This window comes from Triturus cristatus, chromosome 3_1, assembly GCF_964204655.1.
Source record: "Triturus cristatus chromosome 3_1, aTriCri1.1, whole genome shotgun sequence".
Lineage (NCBI taxonomy): Eukaryota > Metazoa > Chordata > Amphibia > Caudata > Salamandridae > Triturus > Triturus cristatus.
In genome coordinates, this window is record NC_140583.1 from 517,911,393 (window position 1) to 517,937,433 (window position 26,041).

At 47.0% G+C, this 26,041-nt stretch overlaps 1 protein-coding gene across 3 annotated transcripts in view; it reads right to left on the reverse strand.

Annotated features, from left to right (window-relative positions):
- The window catches only part of WDR93 (WD repeat domain 93), a 486,239-nt gene that overhangs the window by 117,366 nt on the left and 342,832 nt on the right, over window positions 1-26,041 (reverse strand). For all 3 annotated transcript variants that reach the window (XM_085644428.1, XM_085644426.1, XM_085644427.1), the window contains one exon: window positions 19,307-19,463. In XM_085644428.1, coding sequence (XP_085500554.1) covers window positions 19,307-19,463 — 157 coding nt within the window. The remainder of the gene's footprint in view (window positions 1-19,306; window positions 19,464-26,041) is intronic.

Consider the following 26,041-nt stretch of genomic DNA (forward strand, 5'->3'; position numbering starts at 1 on the left):
CACATCACATCTCTTGCCACTGACTCAGTACAGGTGTCAGGTAGAAGGGATGGCTAGTCTCATTTCACATGCTTGTGATGCATACCAGCAACACACACTATGATGTTCTCATGTCCTGATAGTCAATGCCACAATGGGGTGCATGAAGCACATTTGACCCCAATGCAGGATCACTCATAGCAAGTTAAATGCCATGGCACAGGCATGCCTGGAAAGTCAGTCATCACTGTCTCCTGTCACAGGGGCAGGGTATCCAGACAACAACAGTATGCACTGTGTACAATCATAGGTCATGTGTAAAGCAAACTCTGCAGCTGACACGTGCACTTGTCCATCCCCTGCAAAAAACATATCCCGGACCCAGATGACCCCACATCATACAAAACAGACATATGAGTGTCTGAGAACCCAACTCCCTGTACATGAGCACCTCACAGTCTAATGTGCATGAAACACAGCTGCCTGAACTTCACAGTTGCATACACCATTGTGCACTGTCAAGTGATCACACACCTCTATGTCACACAGGTCTCGTCTCCTATAGTGACCTCTCAGATGTCCTGCTGACCCTCAAACTCATGAACACCCCAGTTGTCCTGAAAAGGAAGCCACACCACAGTGACACAGAGACAGTCACCTGAAGGCACATGTCACTAAGCACAACCTGTAAGTTGATACACAGGAGTGGGATTACAGAGTGTTTCTAAATGCCCTTGAGTAGGCATGAGTGCCCAGGTCTACGTGAAACAGTGTATAGCTCTGGACAGTAGTCAGGTGGCTAAGCAAGTGTGACACACTTGACATAAATATTCCTAAGGCCCAACATTTGGAGTCCCCTGCTGCATGGGTGTGTTTGAAATACCCCAGGGACATGCGGCGAGTCAGACCTGCAATTGGAACACATATCAAGGGCACACACAGATCATATGTCAGATCTCAGGCATTGTGTAAACAATTGACCCACCCATGAAACACACAACAGAGTCACGGTAACATATGCTGTCCCGAACCTGAAGCATAGCTGACTGCAGGGACACAGTGCCCTAGTGACACAAGCCACAGACTGTAGGGTCCAAACCTGTGGATCAGATGAGGAGGGTGCATCACACAACTGCGGGACATGAGTCCTGGACTACAAGACCTACGTAATGTAGAAGTGTGACCAGGCCAAAAGACTGCAAATAGCATGTCAGAGATTATACACAGATTAGGCATGGACTTGCCCCCTCCTTGCTGCTGTCTGGCCTTCAGCTGCCCATCCAGGTCCAAGAAGACCACTGCCAGAATCCTGAGCATGTGGGGGGTCAGGGTCCGGGTGTGCGCCCCTCCTGCGAGGAGGCGACGGCTTCAGCTGGACCCTTGTGATCCTCTGGGTCCAGCCCCGAAGGTCCTGACACCTCTTCTGGCAGTTGCGGATCCGGTGCTTGTAGACCCCCACTGATCGAACTGCCCGGGCGATGGTCAGCCAGATCTCCTGCTTCTGGTGGGCATCAACCTGTGAGGATGACACAGTTAAAAGTCCTTAAACACACATACCCCATATTTGTGCTGCACACAGTTGGATATACATGTCGTCATCACAAAGGAAAATGAGGTACACAGGTAGTGCACCCATGGAAATGGACAAATGCCCTGCATGTCTGACATGTTAACATTGCCTGGGAAGTTGAAGCTTACACAAATGCACTTTTGCTGCAGAACACCTGTTCATCACATGTACCTACACACTTTGGGTGTTGAAAGTACTCAGTGAGTACACTTGACAGTGGTGTGCACACTGCTAGTACTGCTAGTCAGACAACATGCACAATTAGGAAGGCAGTGGACTGCACACTCACCTGCTCCCCTGGTTTACCATACAGCTTGCAGTACTGTGGAAGGAGCCCGTCCAGCAGGGCCTGGTTCTCCTCCTCAGAGAAGGCTGGGGCCCTTTCCAGAGTACGTGCCATAGCAGTAGCCAGAGGATGCAGAGACAGCAGCCGTGGTAGCAGAGATGTGGTAAAGTAGCATGTAGTGCAGGCAAGTGAGCTCCCTGGGGGCCAGCCAGCCTTATATATGTGCTGTAGAGGCAGAATCTGTGCCACGTGTCCCAAGTGATAGGTCCAACACGGTTGCATTCTATGGATCTAGCCAATCCATGGAATTGTACGACTCGTAAACGTCTTCCGCATTGTTCAAATCTTCACCTTCATGACATCCTAGAAATTGCATCATTGTAGTAGGCATCCAACTGAATTTCCAGCACACGACTCGTACAAGTTTTGAATCCGCGTCCATCTCCATGACAGTCCAGAGCCAATGGCTATGCATGACTCGGTCAACTGACTGTACAATGCGTAGTTTGAAAATCCACACTCACCCATCGCCATACGATTCAATGGCCAAGGCGTGCGCAGGGCTTGGTCCATGCCTCCACGACGCGTATGCATGATAGTCACCCGCATGGGTTCTCATTGCAGTCAATGTCTAAGCGTACGCATGGCTCGGTCCATGCCTGCATGACGCGTATGCATGATTGTCACCGCATCGGTTCTCATTGCTGTCAATGGCTAAGCGTGCACACAGCTCGGTCAAGAACTGTGCAATGCGTACGCATGATAGTCACCCGCATCGGTTCACATTGCAGTCAATGGCCAAGGCGTGCGCAGGGCTCAGTCCATGCCTGCACGACGCGTATACATGATAGTCACCCGCATCGGTTCTCATTGCAGTCAATGGCTAAGCGTGCGCACGGCTCGGTCCTGAACTGTGCAATGCGTCTCTGCAGAAGTCACCCGCGTCGGTTGACATTGGTGTGACTTTTTGACAGCTTCCACACACAATTACTTGCCAGGGACTCAGGTGCACACCTACCACACTACAGCATGTGCCACACTGTGTCCCATGGCATGTAAGGCTGCATTACCTGTGTGTGTAGGGGGGCAACATTTGGTTTGTTGTGTGGCACTTTGGTGCAGCCACTCCCAGGCCGTGCACGTGTTCATGGGGACAGAATCCTGTGCGTGTTGTGCACATTACCACTGTGATGTGCAACTGTACAGTTATGGGCATGAGTCATGGACACAGTTGCAGGTTGGATATGTTTAGGACTTGTCACATACATGTCCTGGGTGGGATGGTATGCACGTCACAGTGAGACCCATAGCCACAATTCTGATCTACACCCACAGTCTGTGTGCATGTTGTGTCTCAGATGTGTCTGATCAAATGTGCCCAATGGGAGACAGTCTCCACATCCATGTGGTTTGTGCATCAACATTGATGTTGTGTGTGTGTGTGTGTGTGTCTACGAGACGTCCATGTAAGGCCTGCAGAGACAACAGTGGCCACTACCTGTGAGACTCATGGTTGTTTTGTGGCGTGTACATGATACGCCATGTCATGCCAGTGTCCATGTGGCAATACAGGGACCCTGGGTATCTGCCTGTCAAAGAGCTGTGATGCCTGGGAGACATCAGGCCTCACTTGTCACTGTGGTGTGTGTTTGGAACGTGACAGCAGTACATAGGTACTGTCACACAGCCCAATGATTGGCCATTGCACTACATGGAACTTATGTAGACATGTGGACTTGAGATGTGAGGTGATGGGCATGTAGGTGACATATGTGTCCATACCCAACAGCACACACCTCAGTACATTGTGTATTGTCATGATGTATCATGTGATAGTTTGCTCTGTCAGAGCCACATGGGTGGATGAATCGACAATCTTCCTTTGTTCATCTCTGTACTGCAGTGCACCAGCTGTCCATAGACCATTCCCAGACCTTGAAACCATGCTGAAACGCGACTGCATCCGACGGTACCACTTCACCAGGCCACTGATTGAGGAGTTGGCGGAGCAGTTGGCGCCACATCTGCTACCTGGGCAGCCCAGCACTTCTTTGCTACTGGTACCTTCCTGTACACTGTGGCTACTGCTGGTGGTATGTCGCAAACAATGTTCAGTAGTGTGCTACGCGATGATTTGGAGGGGATGGATGTTGCATTTCCTTGACCTGTACATCAAGATTCCTAGCCCAGGTCAACTCACTGACATAAAGATGCTTTTTATACACTGGGAAGGATGCCGAAAGTCATCGGATCTATTGATGGTACACATGTGGCCCTGGTACCACCACGGGCACATAAGCAGGCATACCGGAACAGGAAATATGTCCACTCCATCAATGCTCTGGTGGTATGTCTTGCAGACATGTGTATCACACAAATGTGTGCACGTTTCCCCGATTCTGCGCACGATGCCTACATCATTGCAACGCTGATGTCACAGATGCCAAACCAGCGTGCCTGGCTTGTCGGTGTGTACTGACTGTTTACCATTGTGTGTGTTTGGCAATGTTGTATTCCATCCTCTTTCAAAACTCAGCGAATTCTCCAATTGTTTGTATGTAGGTGACTCCGGATACCCCAACATGCCGTGGTTGCTGACACCCCTCAGGAACCCTGTGACACCAGCCGAGATGCGCTACAATGAGGCACATGGTCGGACCAGGAGGGTGATTGAGCAGACATTTGGTCTCCTGAAAAGCTGCTCCCGCTGCCTGGACAAGACCGGAGGGGCCCTCCCATATGACCCTGCAAAGGTGTGCAAAATTATCCTTGTATGCTGCATTCTACATAACATGGCAGTGCGGAAGAAGTTGCCTCTCATCCAGGATGATGATGACCTACATCCGCCACCTGTGGAGGATCCAGGCCTGGGCCACGATGCCAGTGATGATGATGATGAGGGTTAGATCCGCACACAGCTCATCAACAACTTCTTCACCTGAATGTGAGTCTACAGGGTTGTTATGTCAATGTATTGAATTAGCCTGAAAAGTGTTGGGGCTGCTCTGCTGCTGTTTGAGTGTGTCTGTGTGCTACTTGACTGGATGTGTGCAGTGAGGTGTCCTTTCAGGTGGTCTGTAGTCCACAATAGTGTCGAAATGCTAACTTGTTTCTGTGTAGGTTTCTTGTGACATGTTTTGTGCATGTGTATTGCATTTCTCTCCTGTTCTGCTGTGCTGTGTCTTATGTCTGTCCTTCCCAGGGTACTTTGCCTGTTGTTTGGTCAACACTGACCCCCAACACCCATAATCCAACCCCAGGGTGGAAGTTGTCGATTCCCATCAAGTGATGTACTACACACCCGTGTACTTTAATACTCCGGCACTTTGTGACCGTGTGTCCACTGTCGCGTAGAATTACTTTGCAACTGTTGTGGAATAAACATGTTGCTGATGTGTAATGAACCTGTGCTATGCTTTGTTATGTGCGTTGTCTGTCTTCCCACATCTGACTGACATTTGCTTACCTCACCTGTGGGCTTGTTACCACTGACTGTGGATAGGTGTGGTGTCTGTGCATTACACTGTATTTCAGGTCAACATCATTGTATGGGATGAGTTACATGGCCATGGTGAGAATGTGTTGTGGTGCCATAGTGGTGTGTCTCCCTCACATGTGTCACATCACCATGACTCACATAACGGTGATCACATTGCTGTAGTATTTAGCATGCACTGCGTTCTTTAGCAGATCAACATCTCCATGACACATAACAAGTTGGAATCACAACAGAGGCAAGTATAGTGTACTGGTGAGTTTATTTACAAACATGTGTGAGCATAGTGCACAGGATGGTGAGTGCTGTACATTGGGTTTTGAATCCAAAGTTCACAGTAGAGTTGGAAGTGTTGGTAACTGAAATGTCCAGAGTAAAGTCCACAGTCATCTGCTACATTGGACCAACATGAACCCTTCATGTCATGTAGGCGAGTTGGGTTAGATACGACAAGATGAACGGTTTGTGCACAAATAACTTTTTCCAGAACAGGTTTTGAGGCCCTGGGGGATGTGCATGGCCATCTGCGTCTCACTTGTCCTTCTTCGGACGACCCCTCTTCTTCTTCGGGGGGGATCCTCAGGTGCAGGCATCTGCGGTGCAGAGGACTCTCCGCCAGAGTCATCCTCCCTCCCTGTGGCACTGTCAGATCTTGCGGCAACAGATGTTGTGGCCACACAGGGAGGTGTGGACATGTTGGTGCTTATCTGGCGGAGGCATGTGAGTATGTCCCTCTGCACCGCAGTAAGTGTATCCCACTTGGACTCCATGCGAGCATGATGGGCAGCCTGCTCCTGTTGAATGTCCTTGAGGATCCCCAATACCTGGCCAGGTGCTATCCTGGTACGCATCTATGATGCATGCCAGTTGGGGGTCATCATGCAGTCCAGACCCCTCTGCAAGCCGCGACCTCTGCCTACCACCCCTTCCACCACCCCTAGCCACACAGGCAGGACCTGCAGCGGCATGCACAGGGGATACTGGGCCCCCTTGGGTGTTGTTACTGGTGGTGTTGTCCGTAGCTTCCTGGGGGGCCTGTGTCCCTGTGCTGTCGGTATTCTGTGTCCTTGGTCTGTCCGTGTTGGCGGGGGTGCCCGGTCTGTTGTCAGATGTTGGAGGCGAGGGTACAGGGGGTGCAGGTGTTGGTACTGCTGGTGCTGCATGATGACTCACACCGGAGGTGCCAGGTTGTTCTTCGTCATCCGAAGAGGACAGAGACTGATCCACACCAGAGAGCTGAGTTTTCCACCGGAGTCTGGGACAGGGACTCCTCTTTATTTGCTGCTGTGTCCCCAGCACCACCTGTGTTTGGAAGAGACACACAATGTAAGTTATGTTTCTATAGGCATCAATGGTTCACATACATGACATTTGCTACTGTATGTCAGGATGCGTGCCTGTACACTGCTTTGTCCAAAGTTGTCAAGGACTGAGATTGATATTGTTGTAGCGCATTGTCCAGCCAACATGAAGCATTTTAATGTGCATGTCGAAGTGTGTGCATGACCAGCTCATGTATAGATTTGACTGTACATGGCCATTACTCCTGAAGGGCCATCACTTTGCTGACACAGGTGTGTCATCCCTGTACACATTTGACCTTTAACAAGGACATACATGCAATTCCACTGAGGATATGTTGTACGATTGGGGCATGTGTGGTAGCAGATTTTTCTAGTCTTTGTGTGTCACATTGGTGTATTGGTACGACATGGTCCCAGTCCGGTATGCCTGTGATCTCTTGGGAGAAAGTGTTTTTTTACTGTGTTCCTAGTTCCCATCTCATTTCATACCAGTGATGATGTCACCATTGTTAATGAGTCTGGTGCTGTGTTTTGTACGTGCCTATGTGATTTGACTTGTCAACGTTCTCCATGGTGACATGGATTGGGCAAGGAAGCTCTCTGGCTTTTCAATGCTCATGACAGTGAGAGCCGGTGTTGTGTGTGTGGAGGTTTGGCTGCTGTGAGTAGCATGTCTCCTCCAATGCAGTCCACATTAGACCTTGTGTCTACAGTGTCTATGACAGTGAGTGATGTGTTGTGTGAAGGATGCATATGTTGCAGCACGATGTAGGAGTGGAATGCAGCTCACAACAGCACCGAGTGTTAATGAGAGCATGCTACAGTGTCGGCTATATTGGTGTGTCCGTTCCATTCACTGTCAGATGTCCCCTGTCAATGATGTATATGTGAGTTCCTTTATGTTTTGTACAATGTACTATATATGGATCTCCAACCTTGTCATCTGCAAGACACACCTCGACAGCCAGGCCAGGGAGCACCCCTGGACACTGCATCCCCAGACAGTGAGTTTGAACATATGGTTGCAATGGCTGTGTGTGCGACTGTGTTTGGTTTAGCCAGTGCATATGTGCGATATTCAGCCACATCATTTATCAGGCCCATGTGTCAGACATCTGGCCCAGGCATTATCTTTGTGAGTGACTGGTACCACATGTGCAATTTGTGTATGGCCAGCATTGGTGTTATTTGTTGTCAAGTCAGGACCTCCTTCTCCCCCATGCCAGTTATCCCATCATGAAGCGTGCCACCATTGCAGTGGGTGCAGGTTAACTTTCAGGATGTCAGTCAGTGCAGTCCTAGTGTTTGTTGGTGCCCAGTTCCCAGCAGGGCATTGTGCTCCACACAACAGAGCCCAGTGTCAGACATCTTGTCAGTCCATTTCCACTCCCGGTGAGGTGAGCATGATTCAGTGTGAGCTTGATGGGCCATGTGGGTGGGTGGGGATTGTCTGTGACTGCAACTCTCATCATGCTTTTGGCTACACCCCCCTTCCCAGCATGCCCATACTTCCTTCCTTTTGACTCTGCTTCCCTGTGAGGGAGTGTGACAGCAATGGCAAGATGGCTGACTGTGCAGAGGTGTTTGTTGGTGCTCAGTTCTCAGCAGGGCTTTGTGTTCCCTACAACAGGGCCCAGTGTCAGACATCTTGTCAGTCCATTTCCACTCCCTGTGAGGTGAGCATGGTTCAGTGTGAGCTTGCTGGGCCATGTGGGTGGGTGGGGATTGTCTGTGACTGCAACTCCCATCGTGCTTTTGGCTACACCCCCTTCCCAGCATGCCCATACTTCCTTCCTTTTGACTTTGCTTCCCTGTGAGGGAGTGTGACAGCAATGGCAAGATGGCTGACTGTGAAGTCCTGGTGTTTGTTTGGCTACAAGTCCAAAGAGAGCACCTGTGCATCAAACGGCAGAACCCAGTGCGGTGTATCTTTGGGTTATATTTCACTACAGTGTGAGTCAATGCATTATACCCGGTGAGTTGTGTGGAGTTTGTGTTGAGGGGTGTGTGTGTCTACACATGCTGGTAAGTATGGTCAGAGCTGTCAGTCCTCCTTCCCACCCAGCCAGACATCCCACCATGAAACGTGCTTCCATTGGAGGGCGTGCAAGTTGGCTTTCAGGATGCCAGGCAGTGGTGTCCTGCTTCTGATTTGCGCACAACCCCTACCAGGGCATTGTGCTCCCCACAGCAGGACCCAGTGTCAGCCATCTTGTCAGTCATTTTCCACTCCCTGTGATGTGGGCATGGTTCAGAGAGGTCTTGATGGGCCATTTGGGAGAGGGAGCATTATCTGTGACTACAAACCCCATCATGCTTTTGGATACACTCACTTCATCTGCATACCCACTATTCTTTCCTGTCAGTCAGCTGAATTGTGAGGTAGTGTGTTTGTGGTGGCAAACTTTCTGACAGTGTTTATTTGGTTTTGTGCCACTGCCTTGCTCTATTAGTTGGTAGGTTTGTACATGTCATTACACAGTTACAAGTCACTATGAGATGGCAGGTATTGTGTTTGTCTGACTAGCATACACATCTTGGGATGATTATCTATTGGTTACTGTGGCTTTGCTAACGGTGCATGGTTTCACTATCCCCTTGCCACACAATATTGAGTATATTGGTTGTGTACTCACCAGGCTCTGGTATGTCTGATAGACTATGGACGCTCTCTGGTGGTAGGATGTCCCGCACCTTCTCCTCCCAGGACCTGAAGCATACTGGTTTTGCAGGAGGGCCACCACCAGTGCGCTGACTCAAGGCGTGATCCTTCTCGATGAGTTTCTTGACCCTCCTGCGCACGTCATACCACCTGTTCTGGATATCATCCTTTGTGCGCAACATTTGTGTTTGTGCATTTGCCTTCTCCACGATCCTCGCCCACATCTTTGTTTTCTGTGACACGGGGGTCCTTTGGACCAATGTACCAAACAAATGTGGCTCTACTCTGATGATTTCATCTACCAGCACTTCTAACTCACTATCGGTGAACTTTGGATTCTTCTTTAGGAGCATGGTGATGGGTGATGGTGGTGAGTGATGTGTGTGTGAGGGTGCGAGTGAGGGTGGGTGAGTGTCAGTTTTGCTAGGTGTATGTGTGAGTGCTTTTGGTGAGATGCTAATGGTGTGAAAGTTGTGGGATGGGTGAGTTGTGAGTGTGTCTGTGGTTGCTGTCTGATGGTGTTCTCTGCTGGCTGTTCTCTTGAATTTGCAAAGGATCATGGTAGTGATTAGTCTCCTTTATATAGGTGGAGTTGTGGGTGTGTATTTGTTCCAAGTTTTTTTTTTCTTCTATTGTTTAACTTTGTCATTGCTTTTTTGGTCCTTTTTTTGTATTTTTTTGCTTTGGGTTTTCTAGGCATGAAGGAGACGTTCTTCTGACCGAGACGGATGCTGATGTTGGCTCGTGCGGGCTTCTCCGTGTCTTTCACGCTGACTTTCTTCTGTGTTTCATACGTGTCAGTCGCGGAGATCTCTATTGCTTCAGGTCCCTGTTTTCTGTGCGTGTCGGTCATGCGGCTTCGGTTCCGTGTGAGTCAGTCTGGTTTTACACGCATTGCATCGTACTGCGCGGATCGGACATGGCGGGTACATGTCAGTCGGGTTCATTCCTGGTGCGTGTTGGTCGGTGCGAATCACGTCCGGTTTCTGGGCGAATCATTGGTTTCCCTACGGCTCGGTCGTACGACTTGTATTCTGTACGTGTCGGTTGTAATTCACACGTGTTGCATCATACTGCACAGGTCGTACGGCGCCGGTCCGTGTCGGTCGGTCTCCGTTCCCGGTCCGTGTCGGTCGGTACGTTTTGCGGACGGATTCAGAATCAGCCCCTTAGTAGTTTGGCATAGGACGCAACGTTTTTTTGGTGTTTGGTGTACTCTTTGTTTTTTTGTAAGCCATGGCTTTCAAAGTGTCTGCTTTACCTGCTATGGTGAGGGGGCTAATCATAACAATGGGACCCAAAAACACAATATCTTGAAATGGGTCTGTAGATCCAAAACGTCCTCATCCGTGCCAGGTTTCGGTCCAACAAGGCTGAGCAGTTCCTCAAAGAAATCAAATACCAATTTCTATGAGTGGAAAGGTTAACTACATCCTAATCTTTGTGTAGAATATGGCCAGAAACAAGCACTCCAAAGTTTAAACTATATTGAATTCCTCTCTGTTGCAAGTGTGTAAAATCCCTACACAACAGAATTCTATATGAACCTGTCACAGTGGGGTAGCAAAGCTGCTGAGCTTGCTGCCCTGAGAGTGGTAGCTGGAGTTCCATAAACACCTTCCCGCTCGGCAAATCCCTTTCAACACATTGCTTGCAGAGCTCCAGGGAGAAGGGGCCCTCAGTTCTCTGGATGAATGTATATTTCGGGCTATGCCATACTGCGCAAGTTTTCCTGATGAACCCCAGAAGTGCACTCCTTTAACAAAAATGAAACATGCTAATGGAGCCACTGGATGCCTCTCCAAACTATACCCTATGATACATGATTCACACACTAATGCCACTGTCCCGGCGATGAATAGGTGGGAACTGGACACGGGGGAGGTACTCACTAAGGAAAGATGGTAGTATTTTTGTGCCCAGACAGTGATAATGTCCATGTACTGGAAACTGTTACAGGCACATGCATCAATGTAGGCATTTGCGATTCCCTAATTGCGATTATTAAGGAACCGCAATTAAGGAATTGCAAAAGCCTATGCATGTAGGAATCACTATGAAATTAGCGATTCCCAAACATTCCTTAATATTCCCATTCATTCCTATGGGCCAAAGTATGGGAGATTGCATGCGCAATTTGCGAGTACCAATTGGTACTCGCAAATTGCGCATGCAATTTCAAGGGTGCAAGGGTGTTAAAAGGACATTTAACGGTGCACACATGTTGCGCACACATGTGTAACCCACGACTTTGAAAAATGCACTTTAGTGCATTTTTCAAAGTTTTTGTAAATTACCATCAAGTACACATTGATGGTAATTTGTGCCCCCTATTAACAAAATCGCAATTTGCGATTCCATCATGTATTGCATTTAAGGAATCGCAGTTTGCAATTCCTGAAATCCAATTGCAATTTAAGAAATCTCAATAATTTGTGATTTCTTAAATTGTGAGAGGCTGACAGGTTGATGCATCGCAGAAGCCCTTTTAGCGGGCGCAATAGGTCGATTTTTGCGAATCGCACCGTTTGCGCTTGCAAAAATGGTTGATGCATGTGCCCGACAGTCTATTACACTTTTAGGGGCACATGCATCAAGCTATTTTGTGATTGCAAACAGTGCGATTCGCAAAAATTGGCTGTTTGGGATTGCAAAACGGCCTTTTTTTAATGCATGAAAGATTATTTTCATTCTTTTTGCGATTCCCTAAATTGCAAATGCAAATAGGGAATCGCAACTTGGGATTCCCTAATGCACATGCAAGAAGACTTCCCTAAATGAGAACTGTGCATTTAGGAAATGCTAATTAACATCAACTTGAAGTTGATGTTAACCATGTGCATACTTTGAAAAATACACCGAAATGCATTTTCCAGTGTCATGTGGCGCACACATGCCTCTGGGCATATGTGTGCCTTACATGTGCACCTTTTTATTTTAGGGGCGTCTCAGGGGGGCACTAGGCCCCCGGGCACCCTTGCCTTTGCATTACCTAATTTGCGATTACCAATTAGGTAATCGCAATTTAGGCAATTCAAGACCATTCTCACCGATGGGCCTTGAGGCCCTAGGAAAGATTGAAGATGCAATTGCAAATAGCGATTCCCTAATTGCGTTTGCGATTCTTAAGGAATAGTAATTAGAGAATCGCTATTTGCTGCCTGTTTTGTTGCATTGCATTTTGCGCTTACCAAATAGCGATTTCTTAAAAATCGCTATTTGGTAATCGTAAAATGCAACTTTGATGCATGTGCCCCTTAATGTATACACACTTTGTATACGACACAATGGTCTCTTCACCTAGGATTGACCCAACGCTAAGTCATGCTTCTAATACACGCATAAGGCCCACGCGGACTTCTTTCACTCGGGATGGCTTTCCAAAATATATAGAATGGCTCTAGAAAAGTTTTGCACCAACTGAGTAAAACAGTAGATTGTAGTAAACCACCTTCCCCTACAATGCTATTGCTTGATTATGCCTCTGATATAGCCAGATTCAGGACATTAAGTGGGGGGGTCTCTGGGGGTCTGAGCACCGGCAGTTTTTTTGGGGGGGTCTCGAAAGGGGTTTCTATGGGGCTCTATTTTCAGGCCTCAAAGTCAGTTCTTCTTTTTTCCCTGGACTGCCGTGAGAGCATGCACATCCGCACATGTTCATTTTCCTCACTGAGTAGTGGAGGTCACGGCATGACGTCCACGGCACGACGGCATGACGTTATGCCAGGTGAGCGTTGTTAGAGGAAGGGAAATCCTTTAAGAGAGCCAATTTCTCTCAGGATTTCCTTTCTCTGTTTGCAGCGCAGGAACAAAGTCGTCGTGGTGCCAGCCTTAGAAGTGAAGACATTGTGGGGTGATTAAAAACTGATGAGGCAGACAACCACAGGCAGCCTGCTCCAGCACGGCCTACACTTACTGATTTGGACGCCGCGTTTCCGAAGATAGGATAATTGGAGGGGTCAGGGAAATTGGTTTCAGCATTTCTCACCTGTGGAGCCGCATCTTGATAGGTAAGTGCATGCCCCCTCCTCTCTCCCCTCCCCCTGCTGCCGCGCGAGGCGCGTACGTGCGCTTGTGTTTTTTTGCAGCTTTATATAGTGCAAATGCGATCCGAAGGTATAGGTCTGCTTTACATGAGCACCAATTACCACTGAATAGGGTCAAGCTCACTTGTGCCGAGTGTACTGCAAACTTAAGTTCTATTTTGGTGTACTTGCTTTCAAACCTTCCCACCCTCCCGTGGTTGTTTTTAAATCCCCCTCCCACACCTTCCCGATCACCGCCACATTCTGGTCCTTGCTTTCAATTCACCTCCCGTCGATTTTAATTCCAAAAACCCTCCCATTGTTACTTTCAGACCTGTCTCCCCCCTCGCCAGAAAAAGAGCATTGGCAAACCTTTGGTAATACTTTTTTTAATTTTTTATATTTTTGGCAGCTTTATATAGCGCCAATCAAACACGAAGGTATTGGACCCGTTTAAATGAGCGCCTGTAATATTACTAGCTTTATTTTTCCACCTAAAAAGTGCTATTAGGCAGCCAGCGTTGGTCGCTATACAGTGCTTATTTTTTAATCAGCCCCTTATCCAACTCCAACACCCCACCCCTCTCACACTTGCTAACCCCACCCCATTGCCAAAGCCAATAACTTGCCCATGTTCGAGACCTATTGGATTTGCCAACGCTTCTTCTGAAAGTAGTCAGAAGGGTGCCCACAGATGCTGGATTCGTCAAGATAGGCGACAAGTAAAATTATTTTCCATGTGGAAAGGATATAAAAAGGTTAGTTTGAAATTTCACTTTTGCCCCCACGCTATGAGATTACTGCCTGTTCCTCCTCAATATGAACGACGCTACAGAGATTAAAGAACACAAAAGGAGTACACTCTAACAAGTTTATGAAAATAAAAATCAAAGTCACTAGCGTATGCCTCCGACTTCTGTAGGTAACACAAAGGTTGTGAATCAAAGCTATGCTTTAGTTTGAAGAGCGTTAAATGCTAAATGCCGGAAACCAGTGCACAGCTGAGAAATCCCACATTACGCTGGCCCTTTAGCGATAAAGCACGGTCTTGCTTGATTCCAAATTTAAATTTATGTCTAGTAATGTAAATAATTTTTACATGTTTTTTAAAGTGTTTGGTATTTTTATGGCTTATACTTAATAAATATACCTTTTTGCCTATTATATTATCCTTTGCTGGAGGCGACTTCATGATTTTCTTAAGCACACAATGCTAGTTATCTTGATTTAGACCACGCTTCTACCCAGATAGGCCACACTCCTGTAAAAGATTTGCAATACCCCTTTTAGAGCACCCCAGCTTTTTTTCCCACTTAAAGCCCTGGCCAGATTGATAATGAGACTGGCAGTGTCAATGCTTCTGACGGCTGAGGTCACATGGCCATGACTTAAATGACGCAAAAGCAGCACTGTATTGAGAGGACAGAGACCTGAGCCGCAGTCTGGGGATGGCGAGGCCCCCTTAACAATGTATACTCCTAAAAACGAAGGCGCAGCTATAGAGATGTATGCATGAAGACAGAGGAATGCACGCTTTACTTAACATTTAGACAGTGATCTCTTTGTTTTAATGATGGCAATATTCTGGATTTGGATTGTTTACCTCTGCTCTTAATTGAATAATCCAGTGTATTATAGAGACGTCTGGCACGCTATTGCCTCTGTATTGGCATCGGGGCTGTTGAGTATTAAGTATAAACACTTCGACGCCTCGTCAGGGGTAGCAAGCGCTATATAAATGCAATTACAATAAAATAACTAATATATGTGATGTATTAAATATGTTGATGTGGCACATACATTGCTGAATGTGAAGATCTAATGTAACTGATTGTTGCATGTCAATAACGTGTTAACATTAAAAATAAATGATGTTTGATAGTAGATACAACAGCAGCAAAGTAAAATGAGAAGATCTCTTTTGGACTACCAACACAACACAATCACGGACTCTGGAGGACTGTTGGCGTTCCCTGCCACTCTTCGAACATTTCACCATGGAGGGCTGGGGCCAGAAAAAGCTCTGGAGCTTCAGAAATCCCTGGCATTAGAGGGGCCGACGAACAGGAACGTGTTTTATGTCGAAGAGCTACACAGAATAAGTGTTCTCTGAATCGAAGCAACATTGCCTCAATGTGGCGTTTACTGGGGGCCTCGGTTTCCACTTCACTGAAAGTAAGTGGTTATATGATCCAGGAAGAAATGCCAGAGTTGGGATGTTAATATGATGAACAAATGCTCCAAGCTGTTTGGAATATTCCAGGGAGGTGGTACCCTTTCAAGCAGGCGACAGTGGATTTGGAGTGCGGGTGCCCGAGTTTCCTGCTCTGTTGCCGAGGGTGCACCTGTCGATGGTGCAGCAGTGGTTATGAAGAACTTGTTTTTGTGGTCAAGGTGGCATATAATTACTGGAATCATCTTCTGAGTACTATGGTCAGCAGCAGACCTGCTAATCTGCACTGGGGGGTTTTAAACTTTATAAAATACTGCAGTATTCAAAAATGCTAAATGTTAAATTTTCAAAGCGAGGATTTTGGGAGAACCTTCATATTATCATCTTGATTTAATTTTGTGGAGAATAGGCCATAACTGAAATCATAAAAACAATAAATACTATCATTAACAGGAGAAGTGAAAAAAAAAAGCAATAACAGATAAAGGGAACGGCGGGAGAGGTTATAAGGCTGTCTGGACCATAGTTAATAACTATTCCTTTAAAATAATACCTAAAAGAAAACTGTAAGAAGAGCAGCATTCACAACCACCCTAGAGTTGAAGGCTATTCTAACAACAGCAATGAATAATTTACTCTTATAGTTACAATATTTAGGACTGTCATATGTCAAACATTAATCACTACGATCATAATACTATACACACAACTAGGGGGCAGGTAATTGCACAGCAGTAAGAATTCCTGATGGGTGCCTATACTTCAGCCTTCATAGCGCTATCCAAACTGAGGCCCATCTCCCACCCTTGTTTATCAAGTACTCCGGTAACTCATCGACTATTTCTTAAATCAAGGTTCAAATTTAAAGTACAGAATCAATGGCTCAATATAGAACATGCCAAGGCTCTCCATGGGGCCAAGTGCCCAAGCCTACCGCCTGCGCTTGTCTTCTCTTCCTAATTCAGATGGCCCTGGGGAGGCTTGCTACAGACATGTAAATCAAGGGGATATCCTTTCTGTGATAGTGCATTGTAACACGTTGAGAATGGAAATAATTTAAATAGAGGCACTAACCATTTGCGGCGCAAATTTTTAGTGTTTGTGTAAAACAATATAAAGTGTAATCATGAATCCTAACCCCAATTTCGCAATCACAGAGGTCACTAACTTAGACATATGCATTCTGTTAGGCAATAGACCCAGTCGAAATGTAATGAGTAAAGTGTGACGTGCCATTGGTAAAACTGCGTTAAGAAAGGTCTCCAACATAAGCTTGCTAGGAAGGAGGCTGGCAGTCAATTGTGAGGTTTCTGCAAGTGTAAGAAGAGATTTGAATTTGAAAGCAAAAAATGAGTACTTGACCTTGAGCTCGAGTTAAGGGTGATTGTAGCTGGGTTGGTCCAGAGGTGACTGAGCTCCTGCTCGGTCCAAGTTCTTGTGATATAAAGTGCCCATGCATTGTTGGGGAGCTTGGTAGATTCAGAGGTTCCAACTGACGCTCTTAAATGCACTTCTCAATATTGGCTTCTGTTCAGTCGTAACCAATACAAGATGGAGGTGAGAGCAATAACATCGGTGATGGGACAAACACCAAGCTCCAAAAACTACAGGCAGGTCTTGGTGATGGTCTTGCAGTCATTTGTAGTTATACAATTGCACATGGCAATGTGTACTAAGTACCGGATGTACTGAAGGAATGGGAAGGTGCAGAGAACGTGGTGACTGGGAGCGTCCCTATGAAATAAGTGCTCATGAGTCTTTAAGTGCTTGGACTCTCAGTGACAGAGGGGGCTTGTGCATTTCAGCAGAAAAGTATAATTCAGATTATTCACAGATCACATCTACCAATCATCAGTGAGTTCTGGTTTATTTTTCATGCTCCTAGCTGTGCTCTACTTTCTATATTTCTCTGGAACACAGGTGGTCTATTAGATGTAACAACATTTGCTAAAATGTTATACAGGAGGATATAATTTCATTCATGAGTAACTTCGCTCTATTGTTAATTTACAATGGACAAAAATAGGGAATTGCCTCTGAATTTCCTGGGGAAACAGTCAGAACAATGCGGTCTAAACCACAAGTGTTCCGACTCTGAAAGCTAAACCACACTTGCCTCAACCATGCATGTGCCTTAACAACACATGTGCGTGGTTAAGGCAATGTGCGGTCTAGCTGCTGGCTGCATTGGACAGAAGCAGGAAGACCTCGCAGGGAGAGATCCGCGATGAAGTAAGTGGGGCTGGGGGGGTGGGTTGTGGGTAGTTTTGTGGGCTGGGGGGAGGGATGGGGTAGTTGTGTGGGCTGGAGGGTGGGTCAGGGTAGTTTTCTGGGCTGGGGTGTTGAGGGCAGTGTTGTGGGCTGGGGGTGGGTAGGAGGTAGTTTTCTGGGCTGGGTTCGGGTACTTTTGTAGGCTGGAGGAGTTGGGGTAGTTTTCTGGGCTGGGGGTGAGTCGGGAGTAGTTTTGTAGGCTGAGGGGGTGGGGGTCGTTTTCTGTGCAGGAGGTTGGGGGTCAGGGTAGTTTTCTGGCCTGGGGTAGGTCGAGGTAGTTTTCTTGGCTGAGGGTGGGTTGGGGTCGTTTTCAGGGCTGGGGGATCGTGGCTAGTTTTCAGGGCTGGGGGAGCTCAGAGTAGTTTTTAGAGCTGGGGGGTCAGAGTAGTTTTTCGTGCTAAGGGGGGGTCAGGGTAGAGTTTTTAATAAGGGGTTAGGTCATTAGGCCTCAGGGCAGGGGGAGGGGAAGAGGTCGATTTTAGGGCTTAGGGGAGGGCGGGCAGTTTTTAGAGCTGGGTCAGGTTAAGGGACAGGGTTTTAGGCCTCAGGGCAGGGGGAGGGACAGAGTGGGGGTTGGGAGGGGATAGGGATATTTGGACCTCCGGGCGGGAAGGGGGACAGAGCAGAGTTTGTAGCTTAGGGTAGTAGGGAGGGGGGTCATGACCTTAGCCACGCACACCCCTTTACCATTCATGCCTCTACCACAAAATTACGTGGTAAAGGCATGCGTGGTTAAGACGCGGTCATTATTAAGACGGCGTTGTTTAGGCATGGGTGGTTAGAGAATTCATGGTTCTGACACACAACCAACTTTCTGCTCATATGCCAATGCAGAGAAATTCATCACGGTTTCCATGCCCTGGCAAGTAAGTTTGTATTCCGCAAATTTTCTCTTGCAAGGGCTGAATAGACCTCCTTCATTTTGTCACTTTGCTCTTGCCATGTTAGCTTGTGCGAGAAATCGTACTTTTTACTTAGTGTGAACTTAATTTGAGGATGATTCTGTCTGCTCTTGTTCAACTAGGGATAGTATTGTAAAAAACAAAGGCAATCTGGCTCTGCCCAGATGAAGTTCTTGGAACTATTTATACTTGTTTTATCACTGTTTTCCTGCTATGGTCAGTTAGATCAGTTTCCCAAGACTTTTAATTCACTTCTGTGCTCACAGTCACTTCCTTTGTATAACCTGCAGGTAAAAACTTTAGAAGACCTGTAAAATCTCCATTTTTGTTTGGTCACTGCTCGTCTACTCAGATCCACTTAGTGTGTTCTCGACCTCATTTTTATTGTTTTTTGTGATCTCTCCTAAACTCAGAAATAACCCTACTTCATTCAGTTTGCTCTTTCCCCACCCTCAGCCTTTTCATCTTCTTCACCATCATTTACTCAGTTGAGCTATTACTTTTCTTCTTCGTTATGACTCTTTTTATTTAGTTTTACTTCTGCTACCAAACTGTGAATATCACGTATGCAACTATGCACAGCTCTTTGACAAAATTACTATAACAACTCAATAAAATTAAATGAACTTAAACTTTACCTGTGAACATCAAACATGCATTTTCTTGATCCAGAGTAAACACCGGTTGCCATGGAGAGGCTATTGTGTACGCAGCGGGAGCAACAAAGCGGCAGACTAACTCTCGCTCAGCACAATTCATCAATTCCACAGCTCCACTGCGGGAAAACAGAACAGCCTAAAGAGAAACATACAAACAATCAGGGCCCAGCTGAAATGTCAACAAAATCCATGGAGAGGGTTTTAGGCGCAAATGTTTGACAAATATTGGTCCCTCAGTCCTGCATTCCTAGTCAGACAGCGTGAAGCTTTATCTTTGATTATTAGTGCACAATTGACAGCTTGTTTCCGTATCCTGCTCGGTTAGGTACTGCACAAGCCATTCGCTTAGGGAGTATGAATAACAGGAAATACTAGTCTTACTGACATAGAACGACAAATACCCTACTTATCTCAGGGCTTACAGGCAGACAGTCATATTTTCTCACAACACATTTCTCACAATTATTTTTACACATTCAATAGCATCCTACAATTAAGGAAAATCATCCTTTATAGTTGTTTACTACTTGTCAGACCTTTGTAGGAATTGCTGCATGTGATGGAATAGTTAACATATTTATGGGATGGAGCAGTGAAACAGTGGATGCCATGAGAGAATTAAGAAAATATTCAATCTCATTTAAATACAACAACCAACTATAATATCTTCTAGTAAATATTGTAATATTTTTTAAATGTTGTCAGGATCCTCCTGGGATGATCAAATAAATCCGCATGTAACAAAGGGCCAGATGTATCAAGGCTTTTACCGGTCGCAAACGGGCCGATTCGCAGAATTGGCCTGTTTGCGAACGGTAAAAAGCCTTTTGGGATGCATCATCCCAAAAGGCATTCCAAAATAGGTAATCACAATTTTTCCGGTTACCTATTTTGCTAATGCAGTTAGAGAATCGCAATTTGCGATGTGCACACATGACATTTTTGGGGGTGCATCAGGATGGCCTTTTGGCCCCCTATCACCCTTGAAATTGCATTCGCATTTTGTGATTACCAATTTGGTAAATACATATTGCTAATGCCTTCCCATTCATTCCTATGGGCCCACAGGCCAATAGGAATTAATGGAAAGGTATTCCTTATTAGCGAATTGCAATTTGTGATTTGCTATTAAGGAATAAGTAGGAATAGCTATTTCTTTTGCAAAACCTACATACATTGCATTTTGCAATACTATAAGAGCGAATCGGTAAACTTCGCTATTATAGAATCGCAAAATGCAATGTTGATACATCTGGCCCTTAATATTTTTGACTCTCATATTTCTATGATGCTGTCAATGCGAAGACCAATAGCTTGCATTTTCAAAGATTAACACCCTTATTGTTTTAATTTGAACTCTTCTAGTGTTTTTCTATAGCCACAAGGGTGAGGCAGTCACTTAACTGTGACTAAAATTCTCAAGTGATGGCATCTTTCATGGATTTAAGTGCTTTCAATTATTATCCTTCATCAGGATGGGATCAAGCTGTGGAGTATGGCTTCTTCTCACATGAAGACCTGCTATGGCCTTATACAACTATATGGCTTTTTCTTAAAATCATTGAGAATACACAACATACTGGTAGCCAATGACATGCTGATCATATTTGCCACCCCTTCCATTAAGAAAATTAACGTTTTCATTTCATCTAGAAGTGAACTAGAAGTTGGCATTTTAGGCAGGTCTACTACTGGCATGATATGGCTTGCCCAGTCATCATCTCTATGAGTGTAAATGTCTACAGAGATATCCAGATGGGTGCAATGGATTATGCAGGAGGTCGGAATTGATACCAAAACATTTGGTGCACATTAAGTCAGAGATGCCATGGCTTCCAAGACTTGCGGATATTCTTAATATTGCGGACTGGTCCTCTGAGTCTACGTTTAAAAGGGTTTACTTCAAACCAGTCACAGACGTGGACTCCCTGGTGGTAAGAAACATTTGAACCAGCAAAATACTTGCCTCCAGTCCTGTCATAGAATTGAATTTTCCTAGCAATTGTGACATAAAGTTTCAATTCTATTAAGTACTCGGAGGCAAGGATTATCCCACCCTCCCAAACGTGTAACTGGCAACTAAAAATAATAGGAGGTCCATTTTCTGTTGGGGTATGTTTTCTCTTTGTGAGTTAAATACAGTTTCTGCATTGAATGTCTTGGACAAATGTCAGATGTAATGGCAAATATTATTGTGTTGGGGTGGAGAACTAGAGGAGATGACAGGAAGTATATGCAGAAGGAGAGAGAGAGAATAGATTGCACTGAAGAGGAAACTGATGATATGTGAGATATTCAGGTGGAGGATTTCAGAGAGATGTGTGGAGAGGAACATGGTTTAAGTGTCTGAAAGAGTAAGAGATAGATAAAGAAAGTGCTGAGAATGAGAGAATGGGAGTGAGTGAGGACTCTAAAGACCACTTCACATTACAGAATAAAACATTCTCAATTTTAGTTATTCATTATCATGTTTGATATTTATTTGATACTGCTAATCAGCATTGGAAAAGTCAATAAGTGTGTCTTGTTTTAGGCATATGCCCTTTGTAGGATAATGGGTTTGAATGCATCTGGATATTGATCAAGTGGCATCCTCAGTAAAGCACAGGATTTTCATTTACAAATTTTAATCCACACCCTTCATTCCATAGACCACATACTTTTAAAAGAATAGATTGTTAAGCTTCTTTGGCATAAATATGGTACACACGCTTTAGACATAATAATGCAGAAAGAATAAAAATAGATATAAGACAGTTGAAAAACTGAGACAGTGATAAACAGAGAGCCTGGTAAAAAATAAATAAAGCTCATAGAAAGTTGAGGATGAAAAGAAAGCCTGGAAAGCAAGACGTACCCAGAATGACTCCCATATATCTCTATTTTGTGAAAAAGTGTGGGTATGGTCCGTCACGTAGAGGAGAAGGTCATCTGCATAGAGGGATATCTTCTCCTTCATACTCTCTCCTGGAGTAATTTGAAAGCATCGAATCCTGGAATGCGCATGGATTGTGCAGGCCACGGACTCTATAGTGAGTGCAAAACGGAGAGGGGAAAGATGGCATCCCTGCCATGTTCCGCAACCAATTGGGAAGCCTGACGATGCTTTACCATTTACTCTCACCCACGCTATTGGTTTGTCATATATTAATGCTAATCATCTCTGAAATTTAGGTCCCACCCCAAATTAATGAGCGTACAGTCTGGGAGTGGACAATGTACCACATCGAAAGCTTTTTCCGTGTCCAATGACAGAAATACGTGTGGGCGTCACGGTCCTTGACTCTCATGAGCCAGATGTGTGTTCTACGTAGGTTCAGCAGGGTGGCAAGGCCCGGCATAAACCCAGACTGGTCATTGTGAATAAGGGAGGGGTTGTGCTTTAAGAGGCATGTGGCCAGAACTGTTGCTAGAATCTTGACCTCCGTTTTTGATTGGGCAGGGAGATAAGACAATATGAGTCGCATCTGTCTTTAGGTTTACCGTCTTTATGTATGACCGTAATTGTGGATGTCTGAACGACCAGGGAAACAGTACCCCCCTTATATGCATCCTGGTATAAACCCAGTAGGTGAGGGCCCAGTAGATCTATGCAAGGTTAATACAATTACACAGGGGATACCGTTTTGGCCCAGGGTCCTACCTAGGCATAGTTTAGAGACTGCCTCCTGTATTTTTGGTAACCCTAAATCATTCTCTAACCCCTTGGTCTTCTCTTCTCTCACCGTTGGGGTCAGTATTGCTACCAGGTAGTATTCTATTTCTGTGGGGCTCCTGTGTGGACGAGCCACATAAAAAATTGATTATAATACTCTGCGAATGCATTTGCAATGTGTTATTCCGTAGTCACTCCTGCGTCGTCTGTAATTTCCTACACCCATCTGGCCTGTAGCTCTTTCTTGCTAAGTCAGGCAATAAGTTGTCCAACTTTGTCTCCGACTCCATAGAGTCGATGCAAGGATGCCAGTCTCTGTTTCCTGGCAGAATCGCTTGCTAGGTCACGATATTCCTGTCTCAGTACTTCCAGCTGTCTGTCGACCACACTGTCTGGCTTTTCAAAGGCCTGCTTCTCGAGGCAAAGTATCTGTTGTTCGAGGAATTTTAGTGTCTCAATTCCCTTCTTTTTTCCCCCCAGTCAATCAGGTATTGAGCCCTATGCCTCAGCACCATTTTATAATCCTCCCATAGTATCACACCAGAGGCAACTGAATTTTAATGTTCTGAAAAGAAGACTTTGGTTACTGCTGGTATACCCCACAGGATCTTTTCATCCCAGGTCCGAGGCATTAAGTCTGCAGCCCGCTGCCCAGGGAATCTTGCTCCCAGTCGTATCAGGAGAGGGGAGTGGTCATAGAGGCCCCCAGCGAGATTTTCTGCCCGCCCAATTTCTCCTACCTCACCCCGTGGTACAAACATGTAATCCAGTCTGGAATACTCTCTATGAGACCCTGAAAAATAGGAATATTGTCTGTCTTGAGTGTGTTGGTGGCGCCATAAGTCATTAAGACCGAAACTGTTAACAAAGCGCAAAAATGGGATGGTGCCCGTCGGTCTCCCGCTAACCCCAGAGTCAATCAATCAATCAATCAGTGACACTAGTAAAGCGCGCTACATACCCGTAGGGTCTCAAGGCGCTGGGGGGGGGGAGAGGGGGGGGTGCCGCTACTGCTCGAACAGCCAGGTCTTCAGCTTCTTCCTGAAGGAGAGGTGGTCTTGGGTCAGGCGCAGGTCGGTAGGGAGGGAGTTCCAGGTCTTGGCGGCCAGGTAGGAGAAGGACCTTCCTCCTGTAGTCGCTCTTCGGATGCGGGGGACGGCGGCGAGGGCGTGGTTGGCTGATCGGAGGTGGCGTTTGGGAGCGTGGAAGTTGACTCGGCTGTTGAGGTAGCTCGGGCCTTGGTCGTGTAGGGCTTTGTGTGCGTGGGTGAGGAGGCGGAAGGTGATTCTTTTGTTGACGGGGAGCCAGTGAAGGTCTCTCAGATGTCCGGAGATGTGGCTGGTTCGTGGGATGTCGAGGATGAGTCTGGCTGAGGCGTTCTGGATCCGCTGGAGTCTCTTCTGGAGCTTGGCGGTGGTACCGGCGTAGAGGGCGTTGCCGTAGTCCAGTCGGCTGGTGACGAGGGCCTGGGTGACGGTCTTCCTGGTCTCGGTGGGGATCCACCAGAAGATCTTCCGTAGCATGCGTAGGATGTTGAAGCACGCCGAGGAGACGTTGTTGACTTGCCTGGTCATGGAGAGGGAGGAGTCCAGGAGGAAGCCCAGGTTGCGTGCATGGTCTGTTGGTTTGGGTGCGGTGCCCAGGGCGGGAGGCCACCAGGAGTCGTCCCAGGCGGAGGGTGAGGAGCCCAGGATGAGGACCTCCGTCTTGTCCGAGTTCAGTTTCAGGCGGCTGGTCGTCATCCACTCGGCTACCTCTTTCATCCCTTCGTGCAGGTTGGATCTGGCGGCGGCGGGGTCGTTGGTCAGGGAGAGGATCAGTTGGGTGTCGTCGGCGTAGGAGATTATGCTGAGGTTGTGTTTGCGTACGATGGCCGCGAGGGGGCTCATGTAGACGTTGAAGAGGGTGGGGCTCAGAGATGATCCTTGAGGGACGCCGCAGGTGACTTCGGAGGCCTCTGACTTGTACGGTGGTAGGCGGACTCTCTGTGTTCTTCCGTCGAGGAAGGAGATGATCCAGTCCAGCGCCTTGTCCTGGATTCCGATGTTGCTGAGGCGCCGTACTAGGGTGCGGTGGCAGACCGTGTCGAATGCCGCAGAGAGGTCTAGGAGGATGAGGGCCGCTGTTTCTCCATTGTCCATCAGGGCTCGGATGTCATCGGTGGCGGCGATGAGGGCGGTCTCGGTGCTGTGATTGGCTCGGAAGCCGGACTGTGAGGGGTCGAGGGATCCGTTTGTCTCGAGGAAGGCGGCCATCTGCTTGTTGACGGTCTTCTCGATGACTTTGGCTGGAAACGGGAGGAGCGAGATGGGGCGGTAATTCTTGAGGTCGGTGGGGTCCGCTGTAGGTTTCTTTAGTAGGGCGCTGAGTTCGGCGTGCTTCCAGCTCTCAGGGAAGATGGTGGTGTCGAAGGAAGTGTTGATGATGTCTCGCAGGTGGGGTGCGATGACAGCGTCGGCCTTGTTGAAGACGTGGTGAGGGCAGGGGTCGGTCGGTGATCCGGAGTGGATGGAGTTCATCGTGCGGATGGTGTCTTCGGTGCTGATCGGGGTCCAGGCGTGGAGGGTGGTGGTGGGGGGTGGTTGTTCGGTCATGGTGTGCGTTGGTTGGTTGTTGAAGCTGTTATGTATGTCCGCGATCTTGTTGTGGAAGTATGAAGCGAGGGAGTTGCAGAGGTCTTGCGATGGGGTGATGTCGTTGTTTCCTGCGCTGGGGTTGGAAAGCTCTTTCACGATGTTGAAGAGTTCCTTGCAGTTGTGTGCGTTGTTGTCCAACCGGTCTTTGAATGCTGTTTTCTTGGCGGCGCGGATCAGCTGGTAGTGTTTCCGGGTGGCAAGTTTGAAGGAGGTCCTGTTGTCTGGTGTCGGTTCCCTTCTCCAGACTTTCTCGAGGGCTCGGCAGTTCTTCTTGGAGCTCTTGAGTTCGTCGGTGAACCATGGGGCCTTCTTGCTGCCTGGTCTGCTAGGCGGGGTCCTCAGTGGGGCGAGTTCGTCCAGTGATGTATGCATTACGTCACTGAAGTCACCCCCCACCACTTTTAGCGACGAGGACGTATCCAG